Source organism: Eimeria acervulina, genomic scaffold, assembly GCF_000499425.1.
Source record: "Eimeria acervulina Houghton genomic scaffold, Eah_scaff703, whole genome shotgun sequence".
NCBI lineage: Eukaryota > Apicomplexa > Conoidasida > Eucoccidiorida > Eimeriidae > Eimeria > Eimeria acervulina.
Genome location: NW_013549643.1, coordinates 1 through 15,405, shown reverse-complemented (window position 1 = coordinate 15,405; position 15,405 = coordinate 1). Strand labels below are relative to the sequence as shown.

At 58.5% G+C, this 15,405-nt stretch overlaps 3 protein-coding genes across 3 annotated transcripts in view; 2 read left to right on the top strand and 1 right to left on the bottom strand.

Moving 5' to 3' along the window:
* EAH_00046860 (hypothetical protein, conserved) overlaps positions 1-9,702 on the top strand; it is a gene marked incomplete at both ends in the record, with an annotated part of 10,804 nt that extends 1,102 nt beyond the window's left edge. The window contains 7 exons of the mRNA XM_013394610.1: positions 329-557; positions 899-1,152; positions 1,257-7,441; positions 7,596-7,776; positions 7,912-8,628; positions 8,820-9,038; positions 9,268-9,702. Of these exons, the coding sequence (XP_013250064.1) occupies positions 329-557; positions 899-1,152; positions 1,257-7,441; positions 7,596-7,776; positions 7,912-8,628; positions 8,820-9,038; positions 9,268-9,702 (8,220 nt within the window). The remainder of the gene's footprint in view (positions 1-328; positions 558-898; positions 1,153-1,256; positions 7,442-7,595; positions 7,777-7,911; positions 8,629-8,819; positions 9,039-9,267) is intronic.
* A 466-nt stretch (positions 9,703-10,168) lies between these two features.
* Positions 10,169-11,783, bottom strand: EAH_00046850 (hypothetical protein, conserved; the record flags this gene model as incomplete). The annotated part of the gene is made up of 4 exons (XM_013394609.1): positions 10,169-10,555; positions 10,949-11,196; positions 11,342-11,473; positions 11,762-11,783. The coding sequence occupies 4 exons, from the start codon at positions 11,781-11,783 to the stop codon at positions 10,169-10,171; spliced, it is 789 nt and encodes a 262-aa protein (XP_013250063.1).
* A 272-nt stretch (positions 11,784-12,055) lies between these two features.
* On the top strand, positions 12,056-15,017 carry EAH_00046840 (hypothetical protein, conserved; the record flags this gene model as incomplete). The annotated part of the gene is made up of 4 exons (XM_013394608.1): positions 12,056-13,146; positions 13,364-13,543; positions 13,872-14,712; positions 14,913-15,017. Coding segments are annotated over 4 exons (2,217 nt in total), but the record flags the coding sequence as incomplete, so codon positions are not given.
* Positions 15,018-15,405: the final 388 nt, after the last annotated feature.

Sequence of the window (15,405 nt, the reverse complement as noted above, 5' to 3'; positions counted from 1 at the left end):
CAGCAGCAGCAGCAGCAGCAGCAACCACAAGGGTCAGCGTCCCCCCAGCCAATTAGCGCGCTTCCCAATAGTGAAAGTAAGACCCCAAACGCTGCTGCTGCTGCTGCTAGTGCTGCTGCTTCTGCTTCTGCTAATGCTGCTGGTGCTGCTAGTGCTGCTGCTGCTGCTGCTGCTGCTCCTTTGCAGCATGCGCACGCATTGGAGCAGCAGCAGCATAAAGAGAGTTAAATTAAGACTGCCGTTTGTACTCCCTCTTCCTTCCCTTCTCTTATTGCTGCTACCGTTGCTGCTGTTGCTGCTGTTGCTGCTGCTGCTGCTGCTGCTGCAGGATTTGCTGCATGCGGTGGAGCAGCAAGGCACTTCTTTGGGGCCTCGCGGTGCTGCTGGAGCGTTGAGGAGTATCAGCCGTTTGCGGCTGCTGCCGCAGCAGCCGCTGCTGCAGGCGCTGCTGTCTCCCCTTATAGGCAGCAGCAGCAGCAGCAGCAGCAACAACAGCAGCAGCAGCAGCAGCTGGGGAGCGGGAAGGAACAGGTGGAACTTGACGGCTGAAAGCTTAGGTGCGTCGAAGATAGAAGTAAACCCTAAACCCTAAACCCTAAACCCTCGTTGTTTACTGAGTTGCGTCAGGGCCTACAACCTGCGGCTTCCTTGCATAGCCAGGGCAGCACACGTCAGGGGTTTAGGGTTTAGGGTTTAGGGTTTAGGGTTTAGGGTTTAGGGTTTAGGGTTTAGGCAAGGCAAATCGAAATTCATTGGTTAGGGCCCTAGCCTAAACCCTAAACTCTAAACCTAAACCCAAACCCTAAACCCTAAACCCTAGACGAGCGCCAGCAAAGGTTTTTCGTTTACTGTGCTGAAACTACTGCTGCTGTTGTTGCTGCTGCTGCTGTTGCTGCAGTTTCTCTGTGGCGAGCAGCAGACGACATGCCTGTCCTGCAGCGGCAGCAGCCGCTGATGCAACAGCTAATCGAGGACACAACGGAGCGGCTTAACCAGGCAGCAGCAGCAGCAGCGGCCGCAGCAGCAGCAGGAGAAGCAGCAGCAGCTGCTGCTGCTGGAGACGTTGAAGAACTGCTGCCGCAGCACGCGGTGTCCGTCGGCCGCTGCGCTGCTCGCATGCGGCTGGGATGTACGTACACCTCGTTAACTAAGGTAAGCTGCTGCTGCTGCACCTATAGCTGCAGCAGCACTTCAGGTGCATCTCCTGCTTTATATGCTGCTTCTGCTGCTGCTGCTGCTGAGTGTCGTCCCTGCAGGCCCTCAGCAAGTATGTCTGCACATACCTGGCTGTTGATACACCGCTGCAGCAGCAGAAGCAGCAGCAGAAGCAGCAGCAGCAGCAGCAGCACAGAGCAACGCGCAGGGACAGGTTCCTCGCCTTGTCAAAGTGTCTCTTCGCGATTGCTCGGCTAGAGCAGCAGCAACAGCAGCAGCAGCAAGAGCAGCACAAACAGCAGCAGAACGAGGAAAGGCATTGCGTATTTGCTTCCGAGGATCTGCAGAAGCTGCTGCTCTTAGCTGCAGCAGACGTCAAGCTGCTGCAGCCGCAGGAAATGCCCCTGTTGCTTGCTGCAGTAAACTGCTTGCTGCAGCAGCAGCAGAAAGGACTTAGCAGCGCCGAAGCAGCAGCGGTAGCAACATCTGCTGCTCCACCGTCTCTCCAGGCAGCAGCAGCAGCGTTTGCTGCTGGCTGCCGCGCTGCTGTGCTGCAGCAGCTGCAGCAGCAAAATATCAACAAGGGGGAGACAGCTCTTCAGCTGCTGCTGCATCTTCACGTCTTGCATGCGCGTTGCGGTTTGCTGCCCACGGGCTCTGCTGCTGATCCTGCTGCTGCTGCTGCTGATCCTGATACTGCTGCTTCTGCAGAATGGCTAGACGTTGCTGCAGCTCTTGCTGCTGCTGCGGAGGCCTTGGTGTTAGGGAAGCGCTCAGAGACAGCTGCTGCTGCAGCAGCAGCGAGAGACACACGGGGGTCTCCCCAGGGAGCTGCAGCAGCAGCAGCAGCAGAGGCAGCTGCTCTCGATCGTTTGCTGCAACAGCAGGGTGTAGCCATGCAGCAGGACATTGTTGCTGCTGCGCCGTTGCTGCTGCAGCATTACAGTAGGGACTCAGCAGCAGCAGCTGCTGCTGCTTCCAAGCTGCGAGCAGCAAGCGCAGCAAATGCTGTCGAGGGAACATTTGCTGCTGCTGCACGGCAGCAGGGAAAAGAACTCTATCGAGCTATTGTTGCTGCTGAGTCTGCTGAAGAGGTGCTGCAGCTCGTCGCAGCAGCAGCAAAGCGGGGCCGGGAGCAGCAGCAGCAGCAGCAGGAGCAGCAGCAGCAGGGTGTTGGCGAGTCTGGAGGAGGAGCAGAGGGCGAGGGAACAGGAGGAACTGCTGCTGCTGATGATGGAGAAGCAGCAGCAACAGCAGCAGCAGCAACAGCAACAGCAGCAGCAGCAGCAGCAACAGCAACAGCAGCAGCAGATGGGGATGTACCGCCCGGCTTGGACGGTCAAACCATAACGGCAGCACTGCACCAAATAGCCCTGTACTCGCAGCAGCAGCAGCAGCAGCAGCAGCAGCAAGGGCGGTTGCTGCTGCTGCTGGACGAAAGGATGCTGCTGCTGCTGCATGCAGCAGCAACACACATCCCTAGAGCTGACGGCAGCATCACTCGCATTTCGTGGGCGCTGCAGCGGATCGGGTTATTGGGGCGTCTCCCTGTGCTGCTGCAGCAGCTGAAGGTGCAGCAGCAGCAGCAACAGCAGCTGGTGTCTCTCTTGAACCGTCTGCAAAAGAATTTGCTGCTGCGGCTGCAGCAGCTCTGCGAGCAGCAGCAGCTGCTGCCGCAGCAGCTTGCTGCTGTACTCCGGGTGCTTGCTTTACTGACAGAAGAAGGGGACGCAGCAACAGAAGCAGCAGCTACAGCAGCAGCAGCACCAGGAACAATCGGCGTCGAGCAGGAACAGCAAGCAGCAGGGGGTGCTGCTGCAGCAGATGCAGGCTTAGCAGCAGCAACACGGAGCCCGCGTCTTGCTGCTGCTATATGCGGCGCACTGCTGCAGCAGGTGCAGCAACTGCAAGCAGCAGAAGCTTCATCTGTGCTGCTGGCCTTAGCAAAGTTAAGGTGGTTGGTGCTGCCAACCGCGCAGCAGCAGCAGCAGCAGCAGCAGCAGCAGCAGCAGCAGCAGCAGCAGGTGCCACTGCAGCGGCTCATTCGAGAGCAGCTTCTCCCTGTGCTGCTGCAGCGCATGCAGCAGCTGCTGCCCGTGTGCAATACGCAGAGTATTGCTGCTGCTCTGTGGGGCGTTGCAGTGCTGCAGCAGCAGCACGAGCTGCTGCAACAGGAGCAGCAGCAGGAGGAGCCGCTGCAGCAGAAGCAGCAACAGGAGTTGCTGCAGCAGAAGCAGCAGCAGCTGGGGGTACTGCAGCAGCAGCACCAGCAACATCAACAACAGACCCACTCCGACGCTGCTGCTGCTGCCTCCGTTCAAGCCTCAGTAGCTAACTTCGTTGCTGCTGCAACACAGCAGCTGCAGCAGCAGCGGCTAGTCCCTAGAGAAGGAGCTCGGTGCCTCACGCTGCTGGTGCAGGCTTTTGCGCAGCTGGCGCCGCTGCTGCTGCAGCAGCAGCAGCAGCAGCATTCTCTTCAGCAGCATCAGATGCTGCTGCTCGAGGTCGTGCAGACGGCAATAAAACGCGTTTCTGCTGGCGAAGCTGTTGCAGTGCAGCAAGCCGGGCAGCAGCAGCAGCAAAGGCAGCAGCAGCAGCAGCAGCAGCACCGGCGTGTTGTTATTGATCTACTGGATTCGGTGTTGCAGCTGCTGGCTCGTTTGACGCAACTGTACGTGCAGCCTCGAGCAGCAGTAGGTGCTGCTGCTGCTGCTGCTGCTGGCGCATCGAATGCTGTTGCTGTACATCAGCAGCCAGCTGATGCTTTTGCTGCTGCTGCAGCAGAAGCAGCAAATGCCGCTTGGTTTGAGGGATTGTGCGGGGCGCTGCAGGAAGCAGCAGCAGCAGTGATAGAAGCTGTTACGCAGGAGCCGGCGCCGCAGCAAGAGCAGCAGCAAGAGCAGCAGCAGCAAGGGCAGCAGAAGCAGCAACAGGAAGAAGCGCAGCAGCAGGAGCCTGAATTTCTTTCCTATCGGGTTGCCAGCAGGCTGCTGCAGTCTGTGCTGTCTGCTGCTGCTGCACTGCCGCACGCCTCAGGTGTAGATACACCCAACAGCGTCGAAGGCTTCAATGCAGCAGCAGCGCTGCGGTTGCTGCTGCAGGCAGCTGAGCAGCTGCGGAGAACATCCATAAGACAGCTTGCAGCAGCAGCAAAAGAGGAAGCAGCAGCTGCTGCTGTTTTAACAGAAGCAGCAAAGGCAGAAGCACCCAAGACAGATCGTGCTATGGCTGCTGCTGCTGCTGCTGCTGCTGCCTATACACCCCAAAGGCAGCAGTTGGTGAAAACTGCTCTGCTGGCACTAAGTGCAGCACGCCGCCTTGATGGGTTGCAGCAGCAGCAGCAGCAACTTCAAGCGAGGTCAGCAGCAGGAGGAGCAGCAGCAGCACCAGAAGAGCTGCACTCCCCAGCACCTGTCCCCACAGCAGCAGAAGCAGCATCAGCTGCAGCAGCAGCAATCCAGAAGGGCTCTCTGGCCTTAGAACTCGTCATGCATTTGCTGCAGTTCGTGCCTCATACCTCCACTGAGGTGCTGCTGCTGCTGCTGCCAGAAGCGCATCGCCTTGTGCAGCAGCTGCAGCTGTCCGCTCAGTTTCTGCAGCAGCAGCAGCAGCAGCAGACGCAGCAAAACCCTGCAGATCAGCACCTTATCCAAAGCTTTAAGACCTCCCAGAGAGGTCGATATGCTGCTGCTGCTGTTGCTGCTGTTGCTGCTGTCTCGCGTCGCCCTGCGGCTTCGCGGTCTCGTGGAGCGGCAGCAGCAGCGGCTGCTGCAGCAGCTGCGGCTGCTGCAGCGGAGCAGCAGCTGCAGCTGTTTGCTGCAGCAATTGGGCGGTGGATTGAAGGCAACTGGCACAGAGCCGACCCTGCTGTGCAGCAGCTGCTGCTGCATTTCTTTGTTGACGCCTTGGGGCTGCAGCAGCTGCTGCTGCATACAGTAGAGCGCCAGGTAATACACAAGCAGCAGCAGCAGCAGCAGCAGGCGGCGCGGCAGCAGCTGCTGCTGCTGCTGAGGTGGAAGCGCCGCCTGGGACTGCAGCGAGTTGCTGCGCTATTTGCTGCTGTGGGGTCCATGCTCCTGCTGCTGCCGCCTCCAGAACAAGCAGCAGCAGCAGCAGATCTGCTGCTCGCCATGCAGCGCCTGCAGCTAGACGAGCGTGAGGCTGCTGCTGCTGCTGCACTTCAGGCCGCGGGCATCGAAAGCAGCAGCAAAAACAGCAACAGCAAACGCAGCAGCAGCAGCAAAAGAAGCAGCAGCAAGAAGAGCAGCAGCAGCAACAATAGCTGCAGCACCACCAACAACCTTGTAGATGCACAGCCCTCAGCCCGTCTGCTGCAGTCTCTGCTGCAGCTGCTTGCTGCTGCGGAGCCGCCAGAGCCTTGCTCGCAGCACAATCCAGAGGACGAGGTGCAGCAGCAGCAACAGCAGCAGCAACAGCAACAGCAGCAACAACACCAGCAGAAGTCGCTCTGGGGTTTGCTGGACTTGAGAACAGCAGCTCGTGCTGCAGTTGCTGCAAAGGATTTGCTGCAGCAGCAGCAGCAGCAGCAAATATCGCGCGAATCTGCAGCAGAGCTGCTGCAGCCTGCAGCTTCTGACTTGCTGCAGAGATTGGAAGCTGCTGATCATGGAGTCCCTGCTGCTGCTGTTGCTGCTGCTGCAGCAACAGGCCCCACTGCATACAAGGGCTTAGGCGGGGCATCTGCTGCTGCTCTGACTGCTGCTGCTGCTGCGCTGCTGCGTCTGAGGCCTTGGCTGCCTGGAGAGCAAGCAAAAGCAGCAACAGCAGCAGCACAGCAAGTGCTGCTGCACCTTTGCAGCATCACCACGCTGAAACAGCAGCACGAGCAGCAGCAAGCAACCCAGATCGCTACCGCAGCAGCAGCGCTTCTTCGTGAGTTGCCACTGCTGCTGCAACGGGGAGCTGCTGCTGCTGCAGCCACAGGTGCAGCAGCTGCCGCTGCTGCACCTACAACGTCCGGGATGCTGCTGCGTTCTCCTGAGAGCAGCAGAATCTTTGCTGCTGCAGCAAAGCTGCTGCAAGACGCCCGTCGTTATATTCATTTGCTGCAGTGGGGTCACCTGCTGTCTCTTGCTCATGCTGCTGCTGCGGTAGGGCTGCATGCAGCAGCAACAGTTGCTGCCGGGCCTGCAGCAGCAGCAGCAGCAGATGCATGCGAGGCCCTGACAGCAGCTGCAGCACTGCTGCGGCTCTGCTGCAGCAGGATGCACTTCCCTGCTGCTGGTGCAGTGGTGGCTGCTGCAGCACCATTGGGCAAGCTGTTTGCTGCCGTCGAAAAACTGCGGCCCATTGCAGCAGCAGCAGCAGCAGCAGCAGCAGCAGAAGCAGCGCCAGAACAAGCAGCAGCAGCAACAGCAGCAGCACTAAGCAATGTCCTAAAGGACATCGACGCAACACGCAGCGCTTTGTCTGCTGCAGCGCATGAGCTGGTGCTCTCCTCTGCTGGAGCAGAAGCAGCAGCAGCAGCGGCAGCTGCAGCAGCAGCAGAAGCGGAAGCAGAAGACGATGCGAGCATACTAGACATCAAATTGTTGGGTGCTGTTGCTTCTGCTGCTCCTGCTGATTCTGCTTCTGCTGCTTCTAAGGGGGCTGATGAGCTGTGGAAGGCAGCAACACATGCGCTGCAGCAGCAGGCTGCAGCAGTAGCAGCAGCAGATGCGTTAGCGTGGTGCGATGCTGCTGCTGCTGCCAGCAGCACGGGGTTGCTGCAGCAGCGGTTTGAAGCAGCAGGAAGAACTGCCGTAGGGGCAGCAGCGGCAACAGCAGCAGCAGCAGCAGCAGCGACACCAGCACCAGCGGCAGGAAGAAAGGCAGAAAAGCGTGGTGCTGCTTCTGCTGCTTCTGCTGCTGCTGCTGCTGCTGCTGCGTGGCATAGCTTGCAGCGAGCTCTACGGCTGTGGGAGGGACCCGCGGCACCGCGGCTGTCTGCTGCTCTTCGCCTCATGAAAGGCAGCCGCCATGCTGCTGCTGCTGCTGCTGCTGCCGCAGCAGATGCGGAGGCTACAACCGCGGCCGACGCTGCACCTGGGGAGCTACCAGCAGCAACAACAGCAGCAGCAACAGCAACAGAAGCAGCAGTAACAGCAGCAAAAACAACAAGGTCTCTTGCAAACGACGCTGTCCTCTTCTGGCTTGCTGCAGAGCTTCTCGCAGCAGAAACACAGCAACAGCAGCAGCAGCAGCAGCAGCAAGACCCGGCATTGACTGCTGCTCGTAGGCAGCTGCTGCAGGCCCTCCTCTCCACGGCGCGTGCAGCTGCACCCAAGTGAGGCAGCAGCAGCAGCTATTGCTTCTTCTGTCGTTGTTACTGCTGTTGCTTTTGCTGCTGCCTCTGTTACTGCGGCCGCTGCTGCTGCTGTCGCTGCTGCTGGAGTTGTTCTTACTTGTTTATGGTTGCTGCTGTGCGTTTGCTTCTGCAGGAAGAAGACAGCATCAACGGCTGCTGCTCGGCGTCTAGCTGTGCTGCTGCTGCTGCTGATGGCGGCAAACCGCTTGGGGGCGTTTGAGGCCCTGCACTGGCAATCGCTGCAGCAGCAGCAGCAGCAGCAGCAGCACGCAGCAGCAGAGGAGGAAGCGAAACTGCAACGCGATCTGTTTCAGGTGCTGCTTCCTCTTTGCTTTTTGGTTTGCTGTTTGCTGCTGCCGTGTAGCACTGCCGTTTCGTTTGTTTGCTGTTGCGCAACTCTAATGCTGCTGCTGCTGCTGCGGCTGCTGCTGTTTGGGGTGTCTGTGCAGGTGCTGCTGCCTTCTCTGGCAGACAGTTTCTCTTCTCTCCTCTCGAGGCAGCAGGCGCAAGACCCAGAAGCAGCAGCAACAGCAGCAGCAGCAGCAGCTGCTGCTGCAGCAGCGCAGACGTTGCATTTGCTGCGGCAGGCCCGGGCAACGCACGAGCCGCTGCTGCTGCAGTTAGCTGCAGTTATTGACCGTGCAGCAGCAACAGCAGCAACAACAGCAACAACAGCAACAGCAGCAGAAGGCTCCCAAGCAGCATTATTTGCTGCTCTTATGCGTGCGCTGCAGCTGCTGGCAGATGCTGCATGCAGCCAGGAGGCGGGAGGAGGCCTCACCGCTGTTGCTGCTGCTGCGCTGCGCCTCGCAGCGGTGTTGCAGCAGCAGCAGCAGCAGCAACCCCTGCCGCAGACCCTCCGCGTGCTCCGGCTCGCTATCACTGCACAGTTTGCTTCCAGTGACGCACCAGAGCAGCAGCAGCAGCAGCAGCAGCAGCAACAGCAGCAGCAAGGACATTACAGAGGGTGGGACGCAGCAGCTTCTGCTGCCTATCGGGCGCTTCTGCAGCAGGCAGTCGAGGAAGCAGAGCCCATGCTGCAGCAGCTGCATGCAGCAGCAGCACGTGCTGCACCGCATGCAGCAGCAGATGCTCTTACAGAGGAGCTGCGGCAGCTGCAGGGGTGCGGCATTCCTCTGCTGGGGGTGCTTGACAGTCTCAACAAGGTACTGATTGCTGCTGCTGCACTTGCTGCTGCTGCTGCTGGACTTGCTGCTGCAGTTGCTTCTGCTGCTGGAGTTGATTCTGGTGGTGTACTTGCTCCTGGTGCTGCACTTGCTGCTGCTGCTGCTGCACTTACTTCTGCTGCTGTTGCTGCTGCATGCATGCTATTGCATTTGCTGTTGCCGTGTTGCAGATTCGCTTACTACACTGCAGCACAGGCATGCACCAAGGAGACAGCAGAGGGAGAGACAAACAGCAGCAGCAGCAGCAGGGCGTGCTGCAGCGCGCTGTTGCGCCTATTGCTGCTTCGTGCTGCAGCAAGCTGTTTGCTGCAGCAGACTGGCGGCTGCTGCTGAGCCGCGCCTTTGCTCTGGCGGGGGACGGCAGCCACCAGCTGTCTCCTCTTCACAAGGTCAGGTGCTGCTGCTGCTGCAGTTGGTGCTGCTGGAGTTGCTGCTGCTGCTGCACTTGTTGCTAGTGCTGCCGTTACTGCTAGTGCTGTGCTTGCTGCTGCTGCTACCGTTACCGCTGCTGCTGTAGTTGCTGCTGGTGCTGCCTTTACTGGTGCTGCCTGGGGCATAGCATAGGTTGCTACGTGCGCCTATGCTGCTGTGCTGCTGCTGCTGCGTTTGCTGCTGCAGGAGGTGAGTGCTGCCTTGCATGCGCTGCGCCTCCCCCACACTAACGAAGCATGGACAGAAGACGGCCTGCTGCTGGATATGCTGCTGCTGCAGCAGCAACAACAGCAGCAACAACAGCAGCAGCAACAGCAACAACAGCAGCAACAACAACAGAAGAATCAGCAGCTAGCAATAGAGGCGGACGGCCCGCTGCACTTCGTCTGGCGCTGCCCTGCACCGCAGCAGCAGCAGCAGCAGCAGCAGCAATATGGCCTGACAGCTTTAACGGCCCTGAAGAGGTTCTTGCTGCAGCAGTGCAGCACTCCCTTTGTTGCTGTCGACACCTGGCGCTGGGCAACGCTCAGCAGCAGCAAGGAAAAGCAGCAGTTCGTGCTGCAGCTGCTGCAGCAGCAAAACCAGCAGCAAAAGGACTTGCTGCAGCAGCAGCAAGACTAGCATATGCTGCGTTGGTGGCACACTTTGCTGCTGCAGTGGCTGCTGCTGCACCTCGTGCTGCTCCAGCAACAATTGCTGCTGCTGCACCTCGTGCTGCTGCAATTGCTGAAGAAACAAGTGCTGCAGCAGCAGCGAGTGCTGCTGCACCGCCTGTTGCTGCAGCAATGAGTGCTGCTGCATCGCCTGTTGCTACAGCAACAGTTGCTGCAGCAACAGTTGCTGCAGCAGCAGCAAACTAACAGTGAACGTTCTAATACAGGGAATCTTAATCTTGAAACTTGTCGCTCGCTTGAGCAGCAAAAACAGCAGCAGCAGCAGCTGCTGCTGCTGCTGCACTGCTGCTGGACTGCTGCCAGTATCACGGAAGCGACGCGAGAGCAACGCAGCAGTATGAATACCCAGCAGCAGCAGCGGTTGCTGCTGTTGCTGTTTCTGCTGCTACTGCTGATAGTATAAACGAAGCAATTCACGCATGCGTCGCAGCATCTGCTGCTGCTGCAACATGCGGGATTGGTTGCTGCTGCTGCTGCTGCCAGTTTTTCATTTCCTGCTGCTGTTGCAGCAGCAGCTGCTGCAGCTGTTGCAGCTGTTGCTGCCTCTCGGGCGTCATCTGTTGCCTGAGGGTTTGTTGCAGCTGGGTTGCTTCTTCTAAGAAGAGCTGCTGCTGCTGCTGCTTGAGCTGCTGCTGCTGCTGCTGCAGCTGCTGCGTCCCTGCATTTCCTTCCCTCTCTGTTCTTATTGTTAGCAGTTGCCTCAGCAAACGACGAGAATGCATTATTTGCTGTTTGCTGCAGAGGCCTCCCCGCTGCAGCAGCCGCAGCTGCAGCACAGACTGACGTGCCAGCAGCACCTCCTGCAGCAGCAGCAGCAGAAGCAGCAGCAGCAGAATCACAAGTCATGCAATAATTAGAGACCCCAGTGCTGCAGCACTTGCTGAAGGGGAAGGCCCGCGAACTGAGCTTGCAAGGCAGCAGCAGCAGCAACGCACAGAGCAGCAGCAGCAACATACACACAGCAGCAGCAGCAGCATGCCCAGAGCAGCAGCAGCAGCACGCAGAAAGCAGCAGCACCAACACACACAACAGCAGCAGCAGCAGCAACGCACAAAGCAGCAGCAGTAGCACACGCAGGAACAAGACAAAAGTAAGAAGCAGAAAAACAGAAATCAGCAGCAGTGATACACAGGGCTGCAGCAGCAAGCACAGCAGCAGCAGCTGCTGCTGCAGCAGCAAACCCAAGTGCTAACCCTCTCTATCTCTGGAATGGAGAGAGCACGGATGGCCTTGGCCTTATAAAAACGCATGCAAAGGCCTGCTACCCCTTTCTGCTGCTGCTGCTGCTGCTGCTGTGGGGTCGCTAGCCGAAATGTCTTTGTTGCTGCTGCTGTTGCTGCTGCCGCTGAGCCTGCAGCTGCTGCGCAGCTCCGTGCAGGAGGGAAGAAGAATGAAGCATGAGCAGCAGGTGCTGCTGCTGCTGCTTCAGGTCGGGGCCAGGCTGAGGCCCAGCATGCGCAAGGCAGCAGCAGGAGCTGCAGCAGCAGCAGCAACAGCAGCAGCAGCAGCAGCAGTAGGCGGACCTCCCAGCAGCGTGTCATACGTCCCTCTGTCTTCACCGCATCACTTGCTGCTGCTCCAGCCACGCCTTCCCTTCAACTCGCTGCTTTTGTTGCTGCTGTTGCTGTTGCTGCTGCTGCTGCTGCTGCTGCTGCTGCTGCTGAGTGGCAAGGGGGGCCCCACAAAGGTTAGTCTGCTGAAGCCGTTGTTTCTGCAGTCTACAGCAGCAGCAGAATCGAATAATAAAAAACATGAAGAACTGCTGCTGCTCCATTTGCTGCTGCATGCAGCCGCAGCCGACAGTCGGCAGTGCCAAATGCATGCAGCTGCAGCAGCAGCAGCAGCAGCAGCTGCTGCTGCTGCTGCAGCATCGTGAGCCCTTGTTGTGTGCAGAATTGGATTTGTATTTTTTGTTTGTTCTCTCTCTAGAAGGCACGGGGGAAGACGTTGCAGCAACAGCAGCAACAGCAGCACAACTGCTTGAGCAGCAGCAGCAGCAGCAGCACCTACAATCGAGGCCTGCTGCATCGATTGCTCGAGACCAACTGCCGCGACAACACTGCCAGCAGCAGCAGCAGAAGAAACAGCAGCAGTAACAGCAGCAGCTGTAGCAGCAGCAGCAGCAGCAACAACAACAACAGAAGTAGCAGCAGCAGCAGAGGCAGCACGTGCAGCGCGATGTGACACACAATTCTTCTTTTGCTTCTTCCGCCGCCAGAACAGTCTCCAGGCTGTGCTGTTGCTGCTGCTGTTGCTGCTGCTGCTGCTGCTCCCTGTTACTGCTGTGGCTGCTGCAGATGATGCCTTTCAGTGCTGCTGCATGCAGGCCTAGAAGGCTGCAGCAGCCTCTCAGGCTGGGGTTGAGCGTGCGCCTTCAGCAGCAGCAGCGGCAGCAGCCGAAACAGTGTGAGCAGCAGCAGAAGCACCGGCAGCTCCAGCTACGGGAGCAGCAGCACGAACAAGAGCTGCTGCTGCAGCAAGTGGGCTTGCAGAAGCAAGCATACTTGCTGCAGCGCAGCCTGCCCCCACAGAAGCGTACTGAGCGCCTCTACTCAGCAGCAGCAGCAGCAGCAGCTGCTGCTGCTGCTGCTGCGCCTTTGCGCGTCCCTCTCCATTTGGTGGAGGGCAAAGGACCGGGCCTTGCTGCTGCTGCTGCTGCTGTGGTGCAGCCGCTGCTGCCTGTTGCAGCGAGCAGCAGCAGCTCGGGAACAGGGTTGCGCATGCATGCTGCTGAGGTGTCTCTCCGTATCCAGGCTTCTGTTGCTGCTGCAGAGCTGCTGCTGCCTTCGTGCAGCAGCAGCAGCAGCGGCACTGGTGGGACGGAGGGCCTGTGGCAGTGGTACGGCTCTTTGCTGCTAGGCCCCAGCAGCAGCAGCAGCAGCAGCAGCAGCAGCAGCAAAGGCCTTCTTGCCTACGCTGATGCAGCAGCAGTGTTGGCTGTCGCCGAGTGTTTTGCAGCAAAAGGGTATAACAGCCTTAGTGCCTGGCGCCGCATCTTTGCTGCTGCTGAAGCCTGCATGCAGCAGCAGCAGCAGCAGCAAGAGCAGCAGCAGAGTGACAACAGCATTAAAGCTGCTGCTGCTTCATGCAGACAACAACTCGAAGCTCTAGCGGAACAGCACGTCCCAGCAGCATCGCATAGCAGCAGCAGCAGCAGCAAGAGCAACAGCAGCAACAGCAGCGACAGCAGCAGCAGCAGCAGCAGCAGCAGCACGAGCAACAGCAGCAGCACGGAAGATGCACTGCAGCAGGTGACAGTTGGGGGTCTCCGTGTGCTGCAGCTGCTGCGAGCTGCTGCTGCTGTAGGTGGAGACTGGGAATGGGGCCGCAACCTGCTGCAGCAGCTGCTGCAGCAAACTGCACACTTCGCCGACTTTGCTTCAGGCACAGAGTGAGCAGCAGCAGCAGCAGCAGCAGCAACGGCAGCAGCACTTGTATGAAGGCTTTGCGGAGGCATTTATTTTGGGGTGCATTTTGTTTTGCTGCTGCTGAGTGCTGCTGCGCTTCTTGCTGCTTGAGCTGCAGCAGCAGCCGCAGCAGCAGGTGCTGCTGCTACGCCCAGTGTGCTTCTCTGTTGTGTCCTGCTGCTGTTGTTGCTGCTGCTGCAGGTTGCTGTCGCTTGCAGCAGCAGCAGGAGTAGCAGGTGTGGGGCGGGAGGTGGGCCGCTTTTGTATTGCCTTTGATCGCCATTTGCTGCTGCATGCAGAGCCGCAGCAGCTGCTGCTGCTGCTGAGGTGTATAGACAGCGCATCAGACATTGAGGAGGAGATCTTGCAGCACATGATGAGGTAACGCGTCCTTGCTGCTGCTGCTGCTGCTGCTGCTGCTGACATCGTTGCCGCTGCTGTTGCACCTGCTTCCACTGTTATGAATTCTGCTGCTAATATTGTCGCTGCTGCTGCTGCTGTTGCTGTTGCTGCTGCTGCTGCTGACTCTTTTACCGTCTCTTCTGCAGCTGCTTCTGCTGCTTCTGCTGCTGCAGCGCCTGGTGGTGTTGCTGCTGCTGCATCTGCTGCTGTTGCTCTCGCTTGTGAACTTGTGTGAAGACGCTTGTCTCTGCTGCTGCTGAGAAGCTAGTTTGCGTCTGCTGCTGCTGCTGGTGCTGCTGTGTGTCAGGCGGCTGCACTGCTTTGCTGCTTTGGGCTTGCTGTCTCCTGCTGAGGAGACAGAGACACTTCGGGTGTATGCGCAGCTCGGTATAAGACACACAACCTTCTGTCGGCACATGCTGCTGCGGCTGCAGAAGCAGCAGCAGGAGCAGCAGCAGCAGGGGCTGACAAAAGCAGACGCACTGCAGCAGCAGCGCATGCGGCAGCGGGTGCTGCTGCTGCATTTCCTGCAGCAGCTACAGCTGCAGCACCGCCAAACATTAGCAGCAAAACCTGAGTTAACGAAGCAGCTGCTGCATGTGCAGCGCTCGCTGCTGCTGCAGCCGTGTGGACCGACGCAGCAGCAGCAAGGACAACAGCAGGAGCAGCAGCAGCAACAGCAGCAGCAGCAGCAACTAAGCACAGCTGATGACTTCTTAGCTGAGGCCGCGCGACTGGCGGAGAGTGCCTCTGCGGAGCAGCAGCAGCAGATATTGTCGTTGCATGCAGCTTGCTGCAGCAGCAGCAGCACTGGGGGGCTGCAGCGCGAGCTGTACAGACACCGCAGCTATATAATGGGTTTCGGTGCTGCAGCAGACAGCGAAGCCCCCCGCAGCTACAGCGAAGTGCTGCCTTTTGTGTCTCTCAGCCGGTATGAGGCTCTTCAAGCAGCAGGCCTTACTGCTGCTGCTGCTGCTTCTGCTGCTGCTGCGCCTGCTGCAAAAGATCCTGCAGCAACTGCTGCTGCTGTTGCAGAAGCAGCAGCAGCGGGAGAGACATTCTACCGACAGAAGCAGCACGGAGACACCCCAGAAGCAGCACAACTAACAACCGGGCATGCAGCTATGATCTTAGATGCTTTGCTGCAGGTAAATTGCTGCTGCTGCTGCTGCTTCTGTTGCTGCTGCAGCTGGTTTTAGTGCTGTAGCTGCTGCTGCTGTTGCTGCTGCTCTTGCCTCATAGCCGTAGTGCCCTTGCTGCTGCAGCTGTCACACATGTGCTGCTTAAATTCCAATTGTGCTGCTGCTGCTGCTGCTGCTGCTGCTGCTGCTGTGGTTTGCTGCTGCAGCTCAAGTACCACCATGCATGGCCGGAGGTGCCTGCTGCTGCTGCTAAGCTGCTGCAGCAACTTAGCAGCAGCAAGGAAGCAATCGATTTGCTTGACCCCCGCCAGGTGCTGCCTCGACTGAATCCGAAATTCTCTTTTTGTCTGTGTCTCTCTTTGTCTCCGTTGTCTGTCTCCTCTGTCTCTGTCTTATCTCTATCTCTGTCTCTCTCTCTCTCTCTCTCTTCTTCTCTGTCTCTGTCTTATCTCTGTCTCTGTCCTATCTCTGTCTCTCTCTGTCTCTGTCTCTGTCTCTCTCTGTCTCTCTGTCTCTCTCTCTCTCTGTCTCTCTGTCTCTCTGTCTCTCTCTCTCTCTCTCTTCTTCTCTGTCTCTGTCTCTGTCTCTGTCTCTGTCTCTCTCTCTGTCTCTCTGTCTCTCTGTCTCTGTCTCTGTCTTCTTCTCTGTCTCTGTCTCTCTTTCTCTCTCAGTCTCTCTCTGTCTGTCTCTCTCGTCTCT